Source organism: Dermochelys coriacea, chromosome 1, assembly GCF_009764565.3.
Source record: "Dermochelys coriacea isolate rDerCor1 chromosome 1, rDerCor1.pri.v4, whole genome shotgun sequence".
NCBI lineage: Eukaryota > Metazoa > Chordata > Testudines > Dermochelyidae > Dermochelys > Dermochelys coriacea.
Genome location: NC_050068.2, coordinates 204933584 through 204956096, shown reverse-complemented (window position 1 = coordinate 204956096; position 22513 = coordinate 204933584). Strand labels below are relative to the sequence as shown.

The window sequence follows — 22513 nt, the reverse complement described above, 5'->3', positions numbered from 1 at the left end:
CACATTCAACTGTCATACTGCATTTGCTGAGCCAATAGTTAAATCACTCCTTGGTGTCGTCGAGGTGATTAGTGTACAGCTTCATGAGCCAGGAGAGTAAGAAGTAGGCTGGGTCCTCCAGGATCACTATTAGCATTTCAACATTGCTCATGGTAATCCAGTGGTCAGGAGAGAAAGTCCCTACTCGTAGCTTTCTGAACAGTCCTGTGTTTTTAAAGATGCAAGCATTGTGCACCTTCTCTGACCAACCAAAGCTGATGTCAGTGAAATGTCCCTGGTGATCCACCAACGCTTGCAAAACTATAGAAAAGTAGCTCTTTCTGTTGGTGTATTCTTTGGCAAGGTGGCCGGTGCCAAAATAGGGATGTGTGTGTCATCTATCATCCCACCACAGTTTGGGAACGCCATTGCTGCAAATCCATTCATTATGTTTTGCATGTTGCCAAGAGTCACAGTCCTGTATAGCTGGAGATGATAAATGGTCCTGCATACTTTTATGACAACAGCCACCAGAGTGGATTTTCCAACTCCAAGATGATTTCCCATTGACTGGCAGAAATACGACATTGCAAGTTTACACATGTGACTGCCACTTGCATCTCCACTATCAGTGCAGATCTCATTCTGGTGTCCCTGTGCAGGAGGGCTAGGGTGAGTTCTGCACACAGATCCAGGAATGTGGCCTTGCATGGGTGATAGGTATCACAAGCCACAGGAGGATGAGCCTCCCCAAACAGCTAGGCGTGGCCCCACCCATGCTCTACCCCCAGACCCCCTCCTGCTTCCTGCTCTTCCCCTGTGGCCCAAGCTGGGGCTGGGACTTGGGGTGGCTGGGGCCAGTGCTTGTGTGGCCCAGAATTCTGGGGCTGGGAGCACTGGGGTTGGGGGCACTGAGGCCACACCACCCACCCAGTGCTATGGGGCTGGGGGCATTCCAGCAGCCTGGGGCTGAGGGACCAGCAGCTGCGGCTGGGGGGGGGGATCTGGGCTCCAGCAGGGGAGGGGGGGTAGAAGAGGCAGGGGAGGTGTGGGGCCTTGAGCAGAAGGGGCGGGACCAGGGGTTAGCCTCCCTGAACAGGTGGCTCACATGCGGCTTTGCACATCCAAAAGTTCTGCAGCCACTGCTCATCATCCCAAGCCTGCATTACAATGTCAGTGCTCATTTCTCAGGCGCAGAAGTGGTGCTCCACCATTTGCAGCTGCTTCATGAATACCACCAAAAATCTTGAACTGGTTCTTGCTATGTCCCACAGCAGTCTGCCCTCAAGGAAATAATCATGTTCCCCATGGCTCTTGTTGTGGTGCTGCAAATACCAGTGGATCGTGCATTCTGTGTTTGCAACACTCATGATAATAGTGCAGAGCTGTGCAGGTTCCATGCTTCTGTCAAAGATGATGGCCAGTGACTAGTCCTGCCTGGATCCATGGGATATTCAAATTTGGTGCAAAAATCATGGGATAGAGATGGCATTATGGGGCTGAGAAAGTAGCATTATGGGAACTTGATCCTGCAGTACCAGTCAACCCCTGTGTGACTCATTTCTTCCCCAGCATGCATTGCCAGAATTTTCCAAAACACAGTGCGCTGGATGATGAGTTGCACAGTGAGATACCTACCCATGGTGCACTGCACCATGCATCAATAGAAGCACTCCTGGTGAGTACACACACCGCCAATGCCAGGACCCCGGTATGCACGTACCCAAGTGATATACACACTGCGACAGCTTTATGCCACCATAACTTGTGTTGGCAAAAGTTTGAATCATAGCCATGCCCTAAATCGGAGATGCTGCAGCATGTTACAGAGAAGACAAACACACACACACAGAGCTCTCCCCTACTGACTTGCCTTTTCTTTCTTGTTTCCCTTAAACTAAAATAAAAGTAATTCAAGGTCATGATATCTAGCTGATCTCCATGCATAGCAAATGGAACAAGCAACAAGTGTCTTATGTTCCTAAAAGCTCATGCTTCAGGATTTCAGCCAGCCACCAGCAGCTGGAATTTCCCCCCAAATGCATCATGGGAGGGGTTTTTTTTAAATCTCCTTCTGAAGTATTACGTACAGCCATGACTGGCAAAGGGACATTGGATGGGGTGGGGCAGCGCTTTGAGGTGGCAGAGTATTGTCTCTCTCATGGGCTTGGCTGGATGGTTCTTGCTCAAAGATTCAGAGTCTAACCAATCGCCACACGTGGAATTGGGAAGGAATTTCCCACAGGTCAGAGATTACGAGTTAGGCCTAATGGTGGTACAAGCATATGGGAGGGAGGGGTAGACCTATTTGATTAGCGATCAATATCTAATGTGTGCCTGGAGAAAGCCCTCTTCACAGGGGCGCCATTACTCTCAGAAAGCCAGGAAACCTGGACAAACGCCCCTTCCTGCTATGCTAAAGCAGCATCTCAGCATTATTGATAATCTACTACTGCAGGCCAACAGGTATACATGAATCAGGGCTGTGTGAGTTAGGTATGGGGCATGGGACCTGAAATAGACATTGGTTTCTCTGTAAAAGTAACTGATAATCAGAGCCATCCCTTGGATGGAGCGAATTGGGGCAACTGCCTCAAGCCCCATGCTTGGGGGGGCCCCCCGCATTTTGATAAAATCAGGCCTGTCCCGATATAGAGCCCTTTGTCCCAACCAACGTACGATCGGGACACCATTTCCCCCCGATATTCAGGTGAGGAGGCAGGCAGGCGGGCGGCAAGGAGGAGAGTGGCAGGTGGGCGGACAGGGGCTGATTTGTCCTGGGTCCTGCACCCTCCTAGGGATGGCCCTGCTGAGCATCCTGCTTGTGCATATTCTCTCTCTCTCTCACACACACACACACACACACACACACACACACACACACACACACACACACACACACAGTATCACGCCATCCTCTCCCTCCCACGAACATGCTGTGCACATGTGTGCGCTTGTGTAGCAGACCAGTGTGTGTGTGTGAGCACGCGCATGACAAGGGGCAAGACACACTCACCCAATGGCTTATCTGTCAGTACCAGAATGGGCTGTAACCCGAGCCCAGGGCCTTCCTAGTCCAAGATAAACTCAGATCAATCTTTCAACACCACGCTCTGCTGGCCAATCCCAACAACACATCCGCCCTTTCTGCATACCCGATGTGACATAGCGTGCTGCAGAGGGATCCTATTCCCCAAGATACCCCACCCCTTCCAGTGCTTCAGGGCCCAAATACTCAACACCTATGCCTCTAACTGGCCCCAAGCTTAGGCTCTTCCAACACCTCCCAGAGAAAACTAGCTGCTAGTTCTGATGCTGGAGCGAGTGCCAGCGTAGCTCAATACCAGCAATAAAGGACAGTGACATAAGCGGAAGGTTGGTTCTGTGGCCTTGAAACCTTACCCCTCTACTCAGCCAACACAAGGTGTTTTGCCAGCAGAAAATGCCAAGCTATTAACTTCAGACCCTAGGACAGAAGGACATGCAGCAGCCATGTTTGCTAGTACCATCACTCCCTGCAGTCTTCAGAGCAGCCACGCTGTACACCCAGCTCATGTAAAACCAGTAGACCATGCCCCTATACAGTGTTTTCCCCAGTCAGTGCTGGGACCCCCTCACACACATACACACTTCCCCGCACAGCTCTCCGGAGGAGTTGCTTTCTGAGCAGCCCTGGATTTTGGGTCTAGTTCAACACGTCAGTGGACCTACTAGTCCCATTCAGAGTCGAGAGGCCATTCCAACAGCTGGCTCTGTCCTGCCCAAGGACAGCCCCTGAAGTTCTACCTCCCTGCATGCGGAGGGCACCATGGACGAGGGCGGCCAGAGGTCCACGACCCCAGCAAGGCACTTAAACTCCACAAACCGGTGATAAACAAGCATGGCTGAGCATTGTCAGTTACCAGTCATGGGGCTGGATCCTGTGCGTAGAGCACACACTCAAAGCTAAACCCACATGACTTTGATGGGAGTTTTGCTGAACCGGAGCTGCAGCCTCAACCCCATATTTCCGATAAGCTCATGGCTTCCCCCTATGATCCAGACATGGGAGTCAGCCAAGTAGAGGCCAGCAGGAGCAGGTACCTCCAGCCAAGCCAGTTCCTTCCACCACCACTGCTCCTTGAGCCAGGAGGGTGGGGAGCAGGGCCAGGTGGCATGACTAGGGATTCTATCAGGATCAGGATGAGACCTAACATGAGGGGTAGATTACCCAACCTCAGCCTGCTGTGGGGATCTCACCCCTTCCTCAAGCACCTGCTGCTAGCAACTACCAGCGACAGGGTAGTAGACAGACACTGGGATTGATCCAGTCTGGCAGTTCCTCTCACGCACAAGGAGTGGCCAGCAGTGACTGCAGCACCACCAGGTAAATCTGAGGTTTATTATTTATTGGAGGACAGAGCAGCTTGCCCTCATTCGTGCCTGTAATTTATTTTTCACTGAAGTCCCTCTACTATTTCTTTCAGATCACCAGGGACTGCTCCTTAGGCAACTCCCAGTGCTGGCCACCACAAATGGCATTGCAGGACAAGGGCAAATAGCTCCCAGAGGGATACACCAATCAATGGGGAAAGGATCAGGAAGCTGGGGGGGGGGGGGGGGGAAGGGAGGGGAGGAGAGGAGTGGTGTTGAGCAGTGCCAAGTGCTCCCCCACCACCCTTCCTGTTTCCTACTGGTTTGAGATTAATGCTTTGTAACCTTGTTTGGTAATCCCAGGAGAAGAAATCCCCTTCTGAGGCTCTCTGAACTAATGTTTATCCATTAACTGCTCTTATCTCTGCAACTGTTGCATTGTATTTTTCATAGCACAGCAGCATCCTGTGGATTTTTCCAACCATTTCTCCAGCAGTGCTGACAGCAGCCTGGCAAATGCTTGGCCTGTGGGGGGGGGGGGGGGCACAGTTTGTGGGATGACGCTGGGAGGCCAAGTGCATCGGCACCATCATTTGCCGTGCCTGTGGAATCACTCCACACTCTTGTTCCTACAGTCTGCAACAAAACTGTACAAGTCCAGCTGGTGACAAGACGTGCTGGAGGGCTGTTCCCCCACCTTGATTCTGGCAACAGATGAGAGTTGAGGCTCTGTAAGCTAGGTCGTGTAACCAGAGTGGTGGTAACAATATCTTTTTGCTTTATTGCTGAGAAAGTGCTCAAGAGCTACGTTGCTTGGTTTGTTTGAATATAACACGGCCTGATTTTGTAGACACCAAAGGCACCACCCCTAAGAACTGCTGCTCCAGCTGCTTCCCCAGCCCCCTCAGACTCTAGTGGAGGTCAGACTCCAATCAGGAGTCTCAGGAAGTTTGAGTAACAGCTCTGGTACTTCATGATTAGGTTGTGTGCCAGGTGGCGCGAGCTCAAAGTAAATGAAAGGGAGTAGGTAGTTTTACCTACTGAATTCTAACTCCTTTCCCCCACTGCCAATTTGCTCCAGCCCCATGTCCTGTATTTCCTCCCACGAATCTGAGATTTAAGGCATTCAGCCCAGCCTCCTACAGGTCTCATAGTTCAAGAGTGATAAATGAACATGTCCCCTATTGTGGCAGGACAGATGAAAGAGGCCTAGAATTGGGCAATGAGGGTGACTGGAGGTTTAGCCTGAAAAAGCTATGGCACTTGTTTACAGGGTGGCATTCTCGAGGCATAAAGAACGCTCAGAAAGAGGGGGAAGATGTTTCCCCGGCTGAAATAATCAAAAGACGACTACGTAGGAGCACAGAATTTCTGTTTTCAGTTTATTTTCAGATTTTTACTGTACAAAATATGCAAAGTGTAAAATGGTTTCATGTTTCAGTTCAAAAACAAAACCATCCAGCTATAACTTAAGAGAACCCAGCTTGGAACAGAACAATTCACTCTGCTAGACACACAGTGCATGAACATCAGACACCAGGAGTTTGCTACTCAAGTTCACAACTGGGACGAGGGGGGAAAACAAAAACAGATTTCAGAATTTATTTCAGACCACGTATCACTGCAGTTAAAGCAACATATGCAGCAAGAGGCTGGTTAGTGTCTATTCATTAGAAAACCTCAGCAGAACCCACCTTACTATATGCAGTTTATGTAGAAAAAAGTATCAGGCTGTACATTACACAGTGATCAGAAGAGTTGTGTGGGAGCCAGGAGATCCTGGCCCACAGTACAGAATAACGTATTCATTACAAGATATAGGCACAGAGGAGTGTAAGAATCCTTCACAGACAGATCTCCGTGCAGGCAGCGAAACCACAGCAAAATGAACGTGTGCACATGTGTCCCCCCCCCCAAGTGAGTTAGTTAATGCTGGTGAAAGGTGCCAGATCAACAGTCCTAGAGAATTCAGTCCTCTCTATGCACAGGACAGGTATGGGTGGTAGAGGCACAATGCTTCTGCTACACACTGCCCTGCCACATGGGGTGAAAATTTGGTCTCTATTAACGGGCCCCTTTCTCGGAGAGGCCATACTTGTGGCAGTCATGGTGCTGTGGAGACCTGGCTCAAGAGGAACCAAATAGATCAGCACTGAAGTCGCACAGGTTACTGAACACCTGTCAGACAGTAATTTTTGGTCATCATCTTTAAAGGAGTCGGAGCCAGCCAACGGGAGGTGAAAGGATCCGTGTATCCATCCCATTGCCCACCTGCAGCCACACCGCCCGCTTACAGAAGTAGTTTTATGACTCGGTCCCAAGAGTGTGTCGTTCTCCATACAGTCCTAATGGGCATTACTGAACAACCACCCCTGGCTTTTCAGGCATTAGACAGGAATAATGCACATACCTACAAGGGGACAGCACGTACAAATACAAGCTGAACATGAAAACAGACATCTGCACATTCATCTAAATGTCTATTGGATGGCAGACTGAAAACTTAAGGACATTTTGAAGATAAAGTCTGGAGCCAGAACACAGTTCTCTCCAAAGACCCAAAGTCAATTTATATTTTTTTAAGAGGGGAGGCCAGATTTGCAGGCTTTTTTAATGGGACAGCTATGTTAGCTTAATCGACTTGAATAAGTCTTCCTACGAAACAGGGTAAACAAGTTTGTGATATTTCAGGCTTCTTTATCGTTACTGTTTAAATACATTTATGCCAACAAGACTTTAAAGCAGTGCATGGGGCTAAATGGAATTGCCAGTTTTTAAGAAACTGGTAGTGGTGTGATTTTATAGGATTTTTGGTGGAGTCCATGGCAACAGGGGTGGGAGCATGGGGGAAATGGAAGGGTTTCCTGTAACTGGGAGGCAAGATTGGGATAAGGATGGGATCCACCCAAGAGCCCTGCCTTATCATGAGCTCCAGCCTGTGTTCCTGATGACAGCCATCTTGCCTGCTACAAGCTCCTCACCAGGCTCTTGGCCTGAGAAACACAACAGGGAGATGGGAGTGGAGGCTAGAGCAACAGAGGATGAAGTGGGTATTTTTGGCAAATGGGTCATCAGAGGCGATCAGCCCAGCAGAGGGGGGGAGAGGGAAGAGGATAGGAGTAGCCATGGGCAGAGGTGCTGAAAGCTGGTTTATATTTATCACCACTGCCCCATCCAAAGACACTAATGACTTGTTATTCCTCTGCTATGCCGGAATGGGGGCCGCTGTCAAGGCCTATTCTAGATCAGACCCAGTTGCAAGAGTTGTGTCATGCCACCTTGTCGCTCTGCTTGTTGCCTCTGTTATCAAGCACCCCTGCCCCCTAGGGGAGTGAGATTACCAGCAGCCACCTATTCGTCCACTACCACCCTCTTCTGCTATTGATAGAACGCACTTGATGGAGGCAGCAAGTCACCCTAGCCCCCTGGCAGCAAGGGTTGGTTGGGGACCATATCTGCTCCACTCCGCCCCCATAGGGTGGGAGCGCTACCACCAATCACCTTGCTCTAGGTCCATTCCAGTTCCATTCCTTCCTCACCCTGCAGAGCAGAGGGGCAGCATGCTGAATCCACATGCCATGGTGAGAAAATAGTAGCATCTCAACTGTGTTTCTGGTGGACTGCTCAGTTCATACACTGCCTTTCACTATGCTACGGTCCTAGTTATGGGACTGGCAAGAACCAGGAGACAAGCATCTGCCCCTTCGTTCCTACGAGGGGCCAGGGACCCTAACGTTTTCACTATCCATCCTCTCCACCCTACAAACACCACATACTACTTTACTACAGAAAAGCCATCTCAACAATCTCCATGGATCTCAAACTGATCACAGCAGCTTTGCTTGCATCTACTTGGTAGGTTCTGCTCGACCCCTCCAGGCTTTAGGATTTGCACCATGCTGCTGACTGAGAGCAAAGACATGAAATAGTGTCTTTGACAGTCCAAGCTACATAGTGGGGAGATGGGGAAATAGCAGGGAGCAAGGAGATCGCTCACCCCTGAGCAACCAGGAGACCTAGCCCCTAGAGAAAGGCTCAGCCATACATGGGCTTCACCTGACATTGTTCAATAGGAATTTCCTCGGTCACTTAGCTTATGGTCAAAGGCTTAAACACTTTAAAGTAGGTTTCCATTCATTTAAATAAATTCCAATAAAAGAGAGGAGAAAAGGGGAGGGGGATCGGAGTGAAACAGCCCCCTTCAGAGCAAAGCCTGCAAGCCATGCTTCCCATGGACATGAGCGTAAAGCAAGGACTGTGGGATTGGGTTGGAAATGCTGATACTACCTTGCTGTCCCCGACACCTGATTCTCATCCACTAACAGACTGTAAATGGCAAGTGAAACAGGCCGGTCTAGTTTCACTGTTCAAATCTTTATTAGAAGACAGTTTGCGCTTCGATAGAAAATCTCAAGTCTAGCCTCACAACATCCCTGTGAGGTAAATATCATCATGGTCCCCCCTTTTGCAAATGGAGAGATGAAGGCCCAGAGAAGTGAAGTAACTTGCCTAAGGTCTCACAGTGATTCCTGTGGCAAAGCAGGGAATAGAACCCAGGAGTCCTGGCACCCAGTCCCCCATGCCAACCACTAACCTCTCCTTCCAAGCTCAGTGAAGCGCAGAAAAGTAAATGGCAAAGAGTAAATGACTTTTTCCTCTCTCATTGGGGTTTAGATCTCTCAAGCATTAGCAGTAACAAAGTTAAGGGCATTCCATTTAAAGGAAGCTTACGCTAACAGCGCCCCTTTCAGTGACAGACAGAAATGGTGGCACTTTGAACTGCAGCAGGTAGGTTATGTAGCAGCTGTGAATACGCTCAGCTTCTATTTGGTTTTGTGTTAAATCCTGACACACATTTAAAAACAGAAAGACATGTTTCCTGAGCAAAGTGACTGTCAAACAACTTCCAGTTCTGAGCTGGTACGGCAGGAATCGTGAAAGGAGGAAATTCATACTGGGTGCTTTTGTTCTAAATTCACACGTCTGAGCCAACTAAGCCAGGGCTGGGGCCCTAAATTCTGACAGCCAGTTCAACCCTGATGACAGCTTTATCCAATTATCCCCACAGATCCTGCCCCACGGAGTCTCCTCTCCAGTTGCACTTGTTATCCAAAGGTTAAAGAAACTCACTTTTTATGATGCATCATGCACAACACTATGTGACTTTCATTTAAAAAAATGGTACAAAACCAATAGAGTTTTTAAAATGAACATACACCAAAAGGCCACAACTGTTAAAAACCAACAAAAACTGCCAGAAAGCCTGACTGAAAGAACTGGGTGTGCTTTAGGGCAGGGCATGTGGCAATGAGAAGAGATCCTTCCACAGACCCATCCCACACCCTGCAACCACCAGTGCAATTTGGCTTCTTTGTAATCGTTACTGGTGCATAAATACAAAGGGGGTAGGGTCCTTATAAATACCATAGGAGATACCTAGGACCAGCAGGAAGGGCCTGGCAGACCACAGATCGGCCATGACTTGAAAATCACCACTTTAGGCCCTGGTTCACCAAGTTGCTTGAACATGTGACTGGTCCCATACACTTCAATGGGACCCACTTAAGTACCTTGCCTTAGTGTGTTAAACGTCTGTAACAAAGACAAGCAAGCAAAACAAAGACATTCACATTGTAAGAGACTTCCCCCCAGACATTCCTGTTCATCAAAATAAAGTTAGAGGCCCAAGCCAGGAAATCCCACTCCAGATCCTGTACTGAACTTTCCCAGAGCCTGGAAGTCGTCTGGAACTGGGGTTTTGGTTTTGCTCATGACTGAAGTAGGAGCTGGCTCTCGAGTGCAGACCTGAACCCAAACATTCCTTGAATTCAGAGTGCAGGGAGACTGTTCAGATCAAGAGGCTCTGTTTAGGCCAAGCTTTAAAACAAACCTGTTTAAAAACCTTGAGAACAGAGCTGCACTAACAGAAAAAAAGGCTTAAAAAGTAAGTTCTCTGGAGAGCTAAGCTTTCCTCACCCAAGAACAGAACAAATTCCAGGCTAGCTTGGTGACGAATACCTAAGAGAACAGTAACTTAGGGGTAAACGGTCAGGGATTTTTTAAAAAAAAAAGCAATTGCAACATTCAGACGCAGTTCGATCTCTCTTAGCTACAGTGGGGTTGGGGGGGATGAATATACTGTAGTGCATTTATATATACTGTCTTAAAGAACTATGGCACTCAACCACCTGTGTCAGCCAAGGTCTGTCCTTCCCCTGCTCACACTCTCTCTGGGCCCTGTGAGGGACAGGGATTAAGCATTCCCCCTTCCTTCAAGATGCTCTTGAAGCACTTCTAAAGTATGATACCACATTCCTGCACAGGCTCCCTTTGTTTGGGACCAGGCCGTCAGGGTTAGGTAAACGCCACACACCTCCTAGGAGAACATTTACTCAGCCAGGCTGTAACTGTGCAAATATATCGGGAAAGGGGGTGGGGAGGACGTGATAACACGACTGACCCCAGAGGAGCCGTTGCTAGAGAAACACATTCAGAAAGCTGCAAAGGGGACAGAGAGGAGAGGGAGCATGGGACATTCAAATTAGTGGGGCAGGGATTAGAGATCAAGGGGCCAAGGGTATTTATGCACCAATCCCCTGACATCTCATTAAGACATCTGGTAATAATTCAAACAGCTGCAAAACGAGTAGTGCCCATACAATGATCAGCAATAGAAGCAACTGAAGGAAACAGATGGCAAAACCCATCCCTGCTACCCCCTGATTCACAGGGGTCCAGTGCTATTGGAGAAGAGCATCCCTAGAGGGGGAAGGGCTCTTCAACCACTAGACAGCCTGGTTTACAAACAACTATCAATTCTCTCCCCACCCACCACACTCTCCTTCCTGAGAGGAGGGGAACTGTATATTCTCCCTCATACGCAGACTTTTATACATGAGAAAAAGCTGCTTCCCAATAGAAATCTACACGCACAGGATGCAGAGACAGGTCAGGCCTGAGTAAGGGAAACGTACGCACACTACTGATCACTGCAAGGCAGGGCTCCAAAGGAAATATAAAGGCCATGTTTGTTTACAGAGTCTACAATATGCCTGGAAAACAAGGAGGACCATTCTGTCTTAAAGGCTGAGCTAACTCTACCAAGTTGCCTTGTGAGCTTTTAAGATACTACTTTCTAGATAGATATCCCAACCCATTACCCCTGGCCCTTCTTCCAAATAAAGTGCAGATGGTCAAATATTACTGGTCTGTCATCTGCCAGTTTCAGTCAGCATTGGGGACACAAAATCCAAAAGCACAAGAAGAAGAGAACACCACCCTGCACCCTAAACCGAAGTCTCAGACTGCAAGCGAAGGACAAATTTGTGAGATTTGGGATCTATGAACTCTTCCGAGAGTTTGATGAAGGGGATTTTCTTCACATTAATTACAAGGCTGAAGTCCAAGCACTTGAGAACAAAAACACCACCATCCCTTAATCCACGTGTGACTGCTTCTTCACTGACGAGCGTCCACTGCTTGGAGAACCAGCGATCCCTGTCATATTGGAGGGTTGGGCCTGGATTGATGTAACGCTCCAGGAATGCCTAGACAGACAGACACAGACACATAAGACACAGACCCAAAGAATGAATTAGTGCCAGGGGAACTCCACCCCCCCATGACTCAGGTCTGCCTTGACACTTTCTTTCAATCTCATGATTTAGCCCTGTGGACAGAGGTATTCCCTGTAGCAAATTGTTTCAGCTAGTACACTTGGTAAACCTTCCTCTCCTCCTGACATTTCCTTCACCCAGGATCTGAACAAGTAGGTGACAGCTAGAGATCTGCTTTATCTCATCCCAGTCAGTTCACAAAATTATGGCTCCGATTTCAAAATTGCCTTTTAAATACAAACTTAGCACCGGGGAAAGGTCCGACAGCGCTGGAGAGCTGAGGCCTCTCTCTCCAGAAAGGAGCAGCCTGGGCAAGGCACAACTTCCCCTCTGCCATGTATACAATCCACTGCCAAAAAAACCCCATCCTTGACCTGGAGAAATCCCCTGTCCTGGTGGGAGGAGATTTCTGTCTCCGTGACCCACTCAGTCCTTGGTAGGAAAGTACTTTAACTCAGACACCTGGAAGAACAAGCATCCCTTCAAGCAGTTTACTTGATATTGTTGTATAAACTCAGGGGGCAAGTTCTGCTGTCAACACACATCATGCCAAGAGCCTGCAGGGATTCAAACACTGGTATAAGGTCATAACAGACCCCGTGTGAAAGCCAGCCTAAAACGACCATCCTGCCCACAGTGTCCCTGCTACTATCACATATGGCTACTAATACTGGTAAGATAGTAAGTGCTTTTGCATTTCTGCATCAGCCTTCACCCCAACGAGGACTATAGGTAAAGCACCAAGCCTTTTACCCAGCACTCAAATGCAGCCCCTTCTGGAAAGGACTGTGGCAGCCGTTTAATAGTTGCACAGCAACTTAGGGCAGGAAGTGAAGCATAATTCTTCTGCTGCATCTGCAGGGAAATGTAGGGAGGCAGAATGCAGTCATATGAACTGGGGGTTTAGCCAGGACATGAAGATTAACACTCCTATTCTTGCACACACACACACACACGCACACCGTGCCATGGGGTCTTTAGCAGCCACAGCTCCTTGGGTAGAAATCCAATCCAAAGAACAGCACCCCCAGCACTGCGCCTCTGAGGTCAGTGCTGGCAGCGGGAAAATTGCTCCTTCCTGAATCACCTACTCCACCCCTCCCACCACCCTAAGGCACAGAGCTAGAGAGCTCCCTACTGAAACGCTAACATCACTTCCTGTACCAATCTGTGCTTTCCTTGGAGGTCTCCAAACCAAGAATCAGCCAGGCCTGACCCCACTCGGCTTGTTAGAATTGCGGAGATCGTAGCTCATTGATGATCACCGCTTAAAAAGGCAGACAGGAGAAGGGGCAGTGGGGTCTGAGTTCACTCTAAGACCTAACGCCAAGTTACAAGCAAAGGACTGAAATGTACCAACCGTATCATCGATAGCAGCCCTCAAGTCTCATTACTCTCTGCCTGACCCCCCTTTTCCCTCACACACACACTTCCTGTAGCTCTCTGGCTCTCAGCTGAAGGCAGCGTTACCTTGGGCGTCATGTTGTTGGTGATGCAGAAGGACAGGTGCTGCAGGATGCTCTCCATACTGTGGTAGTGCTGCTGCCGGGTGGTGCGAAGGTATTTCTGCAGAGCCCTCGCCATGGATGGGAAAATTGCCTGGGCTGCCTCACGGGGATCCATCACTTCACCTGGAGCTTTCTGCTGTTCCTCTGCCTGGGGACGTTTAATGTGAGTGAAAGCCTCTTCCACTGCAACCACAAGCCTAGGAAAAAAGACACAAGGAAGCCAGATTCACCATCCGGGAGGATGGAAGGTTATGTGGTTAGGGCACAGATTGCTCGAGAGTCAGGAGATCTGGACTTTGTTCCTGGCTCTGCCACTGGCCCAGTGTGACATCGGGCAAGTCACTTAGCCCTTTCCATAGAAAGGGAAATGGAGGCATGGAGAGGTGAACTGGAGTTTCCTTTTACTCACTCAAAAAATCACCCAGCACATCAGTGACAAAGCCAGGATTAAAACCCAAGAGTTCCTGGCCCTAGTCTTGTGTTCAGGTCACTAGACAGTCCTGCCTCCAGTTGCAACTTAGGCCCACAGCTGCTCTCATATGGAGTACTGCGATATGAGAGTAGTGGAACCAGCATGCATTACTCCAATTTTGATCTGGGAGAAGGTGCTTGGCTCAAGATAGAGTGCTGCATACACTGGGACCCACAGTCTCCACACCCCTCTCCATATTCATGACCTGCACTCTATTCCATTTTATACAAACCGGGTTGCATTCCTCAGGCTCCTGGCAAGTTGCCCAAGTGGCCCTGCATCCGGCAAGGGTTGGGTTGTTCCCTGTCCTAGCTCAGGGCACTTGCAGCCAAGAACGCATCCTATGCAAACCATCCCTGTTTCAGCACAGCTGTGCAAACAAACTCAGACCCCACTGGAGCAAAGCAACACAGATGCCAGAGGATGTTCAAAAGCTACCCTAGCCGAGTTGAACGAGTAAAAGAGAGTAGTGCAGTTAAAGGAAAGCTGTAGGATTGTAAAATACTCATGTTTCACATTGGATTAAATGAATGGAACTAAGTCACTAATAAGGACTTTTGTACAATGCCCTGCATACAAAACCTTTAGATATTAACGCAAGGAGAAGCTGCACTGTCAGCCTATCACACGTATGAAGACAGACATATCACAGACGAGCCAGAGACACAGGAAGCTTCAGTCAGATATGTGCAGGAAACAGCAGGAGGTCCTCAGAGCTCTTTTTAGTTAAGTTTTGATGGTTTTAGAAAGATTCCCCATGTATACGCCAGCATCTCCCACTAAATGATGGTTTGTCTTTAAGCCAGCAGCTGCTCCAGCTGAGCTCAGTGAGTACGTGAAAAGAACCCAAGTTGCTAGATTACACAGAAGGAAGCCCGTGGAAGCCCAGAGACACATGCTTCCCTTTTTGCTGAGAGACTGGAGAAAGCCTGACCAGCAGCAAGGGGTCAGGCTGAGCCAGCACGGAGACAAACATCATATCAGCACTTTACTGCTGACTCTAAACCCTCAGTTAGGGCAACTCATTTAGTCCCTCTGGTTACACTGTGATTCAGCTCAGGGACTTCAGCCTGCTGCAGGTGACCTGCCTGAGACAATAGCTCCGAGGTGCTACCTACCCAGGTTAGAGACTAACAAATTTATTAGAGCATAAGCTTTCGTGAGCTACAGCTCACTTCATCGGATGCATTTGCATCCGATGAAGTGAGCTGTAGCTCACGAAAGCTTATGCTCTAATAAATTTGTTAGTCTCTAAGGTGCCACGGGTACTCCTTTTCTTTTTGCGAATACAGACTAACACGGCTGCTACTCTGAAACCTACCCAGGTTAGTTTCAGTTGGGTGTTAATTCTGAAGGTGAATAACACCCTGTAAACAACATGCTGAACTGGTATGCACAGAGGACCATTCCAGCGGAAAGATCCAGCTAGTCATGTCCTTGCCTCTACCAAACGTGTTCAGATGGACAGTAAGACTACAGAGTTTAAGCTGAAGTGTTGTATTGCCATATCAAATGCTGCATTCACCTACTTCTGAAGGAGGAAGAATTCCTCCCTGTAGAGATGAGGTGGCACTGACAGCGCTATGGATTCAGCCCTTGGATTACTTGGGGAAATAATGGGATTTCATGCACTGAGCTGTGATGGATCTCTCAGGCACTGGACCCTTCCCTAATCCCTAACATTCTGTTAGCTGATCTGGAACATTTATACATGTTCTTTGCGTATGCATTTCTCTAAGCACTTCCTGTCACAAGCCATTGCTGCCCCTGGGTGTCTGGGTTTTTTTTTGTTTTTAATATAAAGGACTTTATTTATACTGAACGCTCAGTTTCTTCAACAAAAACCGCTCAATCCAATCCCCCTCTTTTATGGGCCCACCCAGCTGTTCAGATACAGTTAGAGAATCCAGCAGGCCAGCAAACTGACTGCGGCAGGAAACAATCGCTACAACGTGAAGGAGACAGCATTACCTTGCTCGACGTTTTTTAACTCTGCGATCATGGTCTGCTTCTTCATAGTAAAGCTCATTGTGACTGGAGTCTCTGCGCCGGGCAGCAGCAGCGATCATGGCCCGGGACTGGCCAGCAGCATTGTTACCTGGGCCTTCAAGGGGAAACAGAAGTCAGAGGAAGACTTTACTGTTGCAGAACGGGAGCTGAAAAGGCTCAAAATCCAAGAGTGCCTGTCACAGGCATTTTGTGGGCCAAGTGGGGCTGTTCTTGCCCAATGCTCTGGGGAGGGGGAGAGGGGGTGAAAAACCCTCCCTGCAGATACTCTCCCTGGGAAGCGTGCATAAGGAGGGAATATTTCCTGTTAACTCCAAGTGCTGCAGTCAGTGGAGATGGGAGAGAGAATTCAGAGGGGATGAAGTAGCCAAACAGTTACAGTGACTGACTACACAAACTAGGAGACACGGTGCTAAGGATGTTACTTACCATCCGCTATATACATTTTCAGTTTGGCCACAAGGGCAGCTGGAACACATCACATTTCAGCAACAAGACAATGAGAGAGCACAAGAGGAGTTGGGAGGGGGAGAAAGACAGACAGAAAAGAAGAACATCAAGAGACATGGACACAACAGCCACACTCAGGAAAACACAAAGCTACACTGGGATGTCTGGGCAGTGGCATCATCTTTAGACAAAAGACAGACATTCAAAAATGTAGTTACTGTCAGAGAAGCGACTCTGCAGAATGTAACTCTGGGCTCCATACTGGTTCTCTGTGGGGCTGAAAGTTACATCTGACTCAAGAGTTTTTATGCCTATTAGCAGAGCCCACTCAGCTCTAGGAAAAGGAGCTGAAGTCTGCTCTACATCGCATATCAGTATCAAGTAAGTATCTATCACTTGATTACTAGTGATGCTTTAAAATGAAGGAATGGCCCAGCTAGGTTCTGTGATCCCACATGCAGCCTGCAGCGCTATGAGTGAGGGAAAAGTATTGTCATTTGATGAACAAAGCACATCAGACCTGGAGTCAGAGAAAGACGTATAAAACCATCCCCAAAAGGTATACATTTTTAAAAGCCACTTTTCTGACTGTAACTATGCTTTAAGAGTGGTAGCCATGTTGTTCTTTATGCTGATTCAGACTGAGGAGTACTTGTGGTACCTTAGAGACTAAAAAAATGCATTTGAGCATAAGCTTTCGTGGGCTAAACCCACTTCATCGGATGCATGCAGTGTACTGTATTTTCCACTGCATGCATCTGATGAAGTGGGTTTTAGCCCACGAAAGCTTATGCTCAAATAAAATTGTTAGTCTCTAAGGTGCCACAAGTACTCCTGTTCTTTATGCTTTAAGAGCCAGTCTACGCCATTAAACTGGCAGTCTTTAAGCATTATCAATTCTGTAGGGTAGACAGTTCCAAGAATGCTCTGCTCACACAATAAAGGCTGCTTTTTTGTTTAAAAGGAGTAAGGTTTTTTTTTAAGTTCCAAGACACAAATTTGATGTTTAATGATGGATAGTCTAGGAATTCAAACAAACAGCTTCTCAAGAGTAAACACGTTAGATTTCATTGGACAGCCATGATGTGTAGTGGTACAGCTTAGGAGAGGCGCAGTTCCAGTTTGGTTTAGAGTTATTAATTGTCTGATTCATCATGCATGGTGGTGAAAATACCGCCTTTGGGCTAGCTCCCATTTTGCCAGCACAATAGGGACTTAAGCAAGACCTCTTCCCCCCCTCCCCCGGCTGCTGTAACACCAAACTCAAAGGCTGCCAACAAATTAGAGGTCTTAACAACATTACTGTCCTCTCACGCGGAGAGCACGCGAGACAGATTGTTCCACTGCTAAGAGGGTCCTGGCTAGAGCTACACAGTCCACTTAGTAAATCCACAGGAATTCTTCTAAAGGATATGCTTCTATGCCACTGAGTTCAGTGTGCATTAAAAAAACCCTGCAGCGTAACAAGAGAAGCTATCCAATACCTCTGCAAACTCTGGGATTGCACAGTATATTGCAATGCCTGAAGCCCTGCTATATTCATTACGGCAATAAAGCCAAGAAGTACTGAGAGACCAAGGAATTCACAGTGATTGTAAGATCCTGTGTTAGAAGCCACTAGTGCCACAAATAAATGCTTTATGCTCCTGGAAAGTTGGGAGTTCCTCCTATCCAATGTCATGAAGCACTTGTTTCTAGCCCTGCCAGACAGATTTTGGAACTGAAAAAGCATCCCATCCAGATCTCTAGCTTGCTTTTGTCTACTTGAGTTCAGATTTTAAATTATGCTAGCTCACAGACTGCTAGTGTTAGAAAAAAAAATCATGGATTTTTCCTCTGAAAATTTGGAGTCCCAGCTTTCCAGTGGTATAAATCATTAGCCTCTTCCTGCACCAGTTGTGCCATGCCACCTCCTACAGTTATGCTGCAACTGCACTAGAAGAGAGGCAAGATGGTAATTGGAAAACATGACATTAATTAAGGCTAATACCTTACAACCTGAAAAGGCTGGGGACACTTTTGCGGAATCAAATTTGGAAATACCTTCTGGACCAGTAAATTCCCCCGACACTAGCCCGTGACCAGACATTGCCCATTTCTACAACAGAATATGCTAGCTTACATCCCTTATTACTTATGTTACTCACTATTTCACATCACTCTGCACTTCCTGCACTAGCCAGGACCAGAAGTGCTACAAAACAAAGCTGCCCCTCTCCAGGTTTCTAGGCCCACCATCAGCAGTAGGTCTCACTAAAGGAGGCTGCTCTGGCAACATTTCCAGGTCCAATTTTTGCTGTCTCTAAAGGTTCACGACTGGGGGCCATGTGGGTACCTATCACAGTGCCGCTGATTTGAAGGTATACATTGTCCCCAAACGTGAAATAGTTATGGGTGAGGACAAAGTCACAAAAATTATAACATTCAAAAACCAGTCAGAGAACACTTCAATCTCTCCGGTCACACGATTACAGACCCGAGAGTGGCTATCCTTCAACAAAAAAAACTTCAAAAACAGACTCCAACAAGAGACTGCTGAATTGGAATTAATTTGCAAACTGGATACAGTTAACTTAGGCTTGAATAGAGACTGGGAGTGGATGGGTCATTACATAAAGTAAAACTATTTCCCCATGTTATTTCTCCCGCCACCCCCACTGCCTACTGTTCCTCAGACATTCTTGTTAACTGCTGGAAATGGCCCACCTTGGTTATCACCACAAAAGGTTTTCCTCTTTTCCCTCCTCCTTCCTGCTGGTAATAGCTCATCTTAAGTGATCACTCTCCTTACAGTGTGTATGATAAAACCCATTGTTTCATGTTCTCTGTGTGTGTATATAAATCTCCCCCCTGGTATTTTCCACCGAATGCATCCGATGAAGTGAGCTGTAGCTCACGAAAGCTTATGCTCAAATAAATTTGTTAGTCTCTAAGGTGCCACAAGTACTCCTTTTCTTTTTTTCTAAAGGTTCAGAGGAGGTTTGGAGAAGCATCCACACAGTCTCTGAACCCTTTGGGAGCACCGAACAATGCAAAGCAAGATATAAGCCATGTGCGAAAGACAGGGCAGAAGAAGTCTTAGATTCATCTCCCACATTCCTGCTGTGCGTGAAAAACAGTCGCTCTCTGCAAAGTCAAATCCCCTCTGAACACATTCTGCTGCAAGGACTTTCAGTGCTAATCCACACATGTATAATGCAGCCCTGACTTTCCAACTCCTGTGAAATTAAAGTTGGCCGTGTTTCCTGGGACAGCCTTTCTCCTTTGTATTTTAGCTTCAGCCCTGTTGAGTTTAAAAGCTTCCCCATAGAACTGAAGCTACCCGATTACTGGAACACCTAATTTTATCAAAGCTGTGTGTGTCCTGACACAACCTCTGCTCGTTTAAACCTGGCTTATTTAGATTTAATCAGCAAAGAATTGAGTCAAGTTTGGTTTAAATCAGGTTCAGAGGGGTCACACAGGGCCTCACAATGGTTTAACTACATCTTTTGAAAAAACACCCCTTTAAATTGGTACAACTTGTGAAGACAAGCCCTAAGCTCACAAAGGCTTGCAGGACACTAAGCCCGTCCTTATATTTACCTATAAAGTGCCATACCCATCTAGGCTTTGTGTTGGAAGTACAATCAAATTAAAATTGGGCTTAGCTAATACATACTAGCTAAACCTGACCTAAACTTGGCCACTTTTCCTAGTCAAGACAAAGTTCTATTTTGCTTTGTAAGTGAAGTGATTTGGGACCAATGTACTCAGAAGTGGTAGGAAGATTTCCGACAAGAGTTTTGGATGGCGAGAAGGTAGGCATGTGCCTAGAACAAAGGATAACAAGTCCTGCTTGTCTCCACCCCGCACATCAATTCTCAGCAACTATTCCACCTCACCTACCATCCACATTGTAGACTTTCAGGCCAGCCATGTGTTTGGCTGCACGAGACTTGGAGGCCATTAATAAGCTCGGGTTATAGACGGTGAAATCTCTGTAGTAGTTGTCCAGAACCACCAATGCAGCTCGCTGGATGCTAGAAATAAAATGCAACAAAACATTTTAAAACAGACAACTTAACATTATATAGAGAAACACAAATAACCCCATTAATGGGAAAGTGGTTATTAGCGTCATGGCTCTGTGTACTATGCAATTCTGCAATTGACAAATTTGTCAGACTCCACTACTTGTGGAATTGGGTTCCAGGATCTTCTAGCTTTCGTTTTCGAGTGAAGCGTTTGCCTTTACAGTTGCTAAGAAAAGCTTCTTAAATGCAAACAGGGTGTAAACTGACATAGTATCCTGTTCAAATCTGTAGACAGCCTAGAAAACAATAGCTCATCTCATCTTGGCTTTATCTAGACCAGAAGTTAAGATGCAGTACTAGCTCATATTAGCCAGCCAGCCAGTCTCAGGTTGAGGCACTGTTCGGTACTGATTGAGGCTTTCCCCTCCAAATCTTCTATACTACTTCTTGCAGCACCTAGTGGTTCTTGAGATGTGTCTCACCCAAGTACTGACACGGCACAGTCTTTACAACTTGTGAGATCAGATAAGATCACAGGCTGAGGCAGTATGGCTGCATAATAGCAACATTCACAATTTCTGATTACATCCCACACTAGGGCTGGGACGTAAAACAGTGTCACCTCCTCCCTTGGAGTTGGCTTCTATTCCTAATATAATAGCCAACACAAGCAAAGCAAACACAAAAAAGTGCTCAGCTGCAAGGTTTCCTTTCCTCATAATCAGCTTGTCAAGCAAAATATAAAGATAGGCATTGTTTAAAGACATTACAAGCTGAAGTGTTTCAAAATGAGCCAAGGCCCAGGGTTAAATCAGGCATGGAGCAGGGAAATGTTCTACAAATTAGGGTTGTCTACACTGCAAAGTTGTCGACAAAACTTTTGTCTTTCACGGATACTTAAAAAAAGCCCCCCGTGAAAGACAAAAAGTTTTGCTGACGCAAGTGGTAATGTGAACGCAGCTTTGTCGGCAGGAGCGCTCTCCTGCCGACAAAGCCAAGGCTGCTCATGGGGCTGTAAGTATTTTGTTGGCAGAAGTGCTGACAGAATACCAACAGACCATTTACACATGCTGACTTTTAGCGACAAGGCTGTGTCAATACAGCCTTGTCGCTAAAAGCTGCACAGTGTAGACAAGCCCTTAGCTCCCATCACACAGCTCTGCCAATGTCCCATTGTCCTGAGCATCCCCCTCATCAGTAGAGATTTCTTCATGTCACTACCCAGGGGAACCAGCCAAGAACACCATGCTGGTTTCACTTTTAACTCACAAGGATTTGAACTCAACAGCTAGCACTTTAGTTCCTAGAACCAACCTAACCTGTTTTAATTAAGTTACATTTGTCATTAACAAGCAAACTCCCCCATGAAAACAGCAGATGATTCTCACATGTGTGATAAAGGTGGTGGTTGTAGGACACGTATACATAGGAAGGACAGCACTGCAGGAAAGGTTTGAATCAAGAAATGGCTTTGGAGTCTATTCTCAGCTCTGCCACCGACTCACTGTATGAATTTGGACAAGTTACTTAACCTGTGTGTCTAATGTTGATAAAAGCCTTCATACCATGCTACTCTGAGCCCACATAATACATAAATAGCCTTCCAAAAAAATGTCAAAATCCAGATATCTGTTCAACTACCTAGGGTTAGCGGAGTAAGGAGGAGCAAGCTGTGCCTCTTTAATTGGGCACCTTCCTCATTAAATTTCACTGCACAGCTAAGTTACTTTCCTTAGCTGTGTACATTAAAAGCTCAGGTTTAGATTTTCAAAAGTGAATAGTGATTTTAGACTTGATTCTTGAGGATCCAACTTGAGACACCTGAAAAGTGTTTGATTTTCAGAAGGCAAGTGCTTGCCACTTTCTGAATGGTCCCCTTAAAAGCATCTCAATCTTTGAGATATTTCTCTCCCCACTCCACTCCACCATTCACTGTTGAAAATTTAAGTTTTGGTGAGAAAGTTGCATAAAATGTACCACGCACACAGAACACAGTTCTCAAAGGTTCACCCAATGACAAATCAAAATCAAATTTTCACCTGAAGTTTCAACTGTGTCTCTCCTCAACAAGGGTGATTTCCCTGCCAAATTTCTGTTGGTCAACCCCAGTCA

At 47.0% G+C, this 22513-nt stretch overlaps 1 protein-coding gene across 3 annotated transcripts in view; it reads right to left on the bottom strand.

Moving 5' to 3' along the window:
• Window positions 1–5687: 5687 nt before the first annotated feature.
• The window catches only part of VANGL1 (VANGL planar cell polarity protein 1), a 63975-nt gene continuing 47149 nt past the window's right edge, over window positions 5688–22513 (bottom strand). For all 3 annotated transcript variants that reach the window (XM_038414492.2, XM_038414499.2, XM_043512389.1), the window contains 4 exons: window positions 20274–20407; window positions 15900–16032; window positions 13419–13653; window positions 5688–11879 (listed from right to left, as the gene is read on the bottom strand). In XM_038414492.2, the coding sequence (XP_038270420.1) occupies window positions 11619–11879; window positions 13419–13653; window positions 15900–16032; window positions 20274–20407 (763 nt within the window). In that variant the 3' untranslated portion in view covers window positions 5688–11618. The remainder of the gene's footprint in view (window positions 11880–13418; window positions 13654–15899; window positions 16033–20273; window positions 20408–22513) is intronic.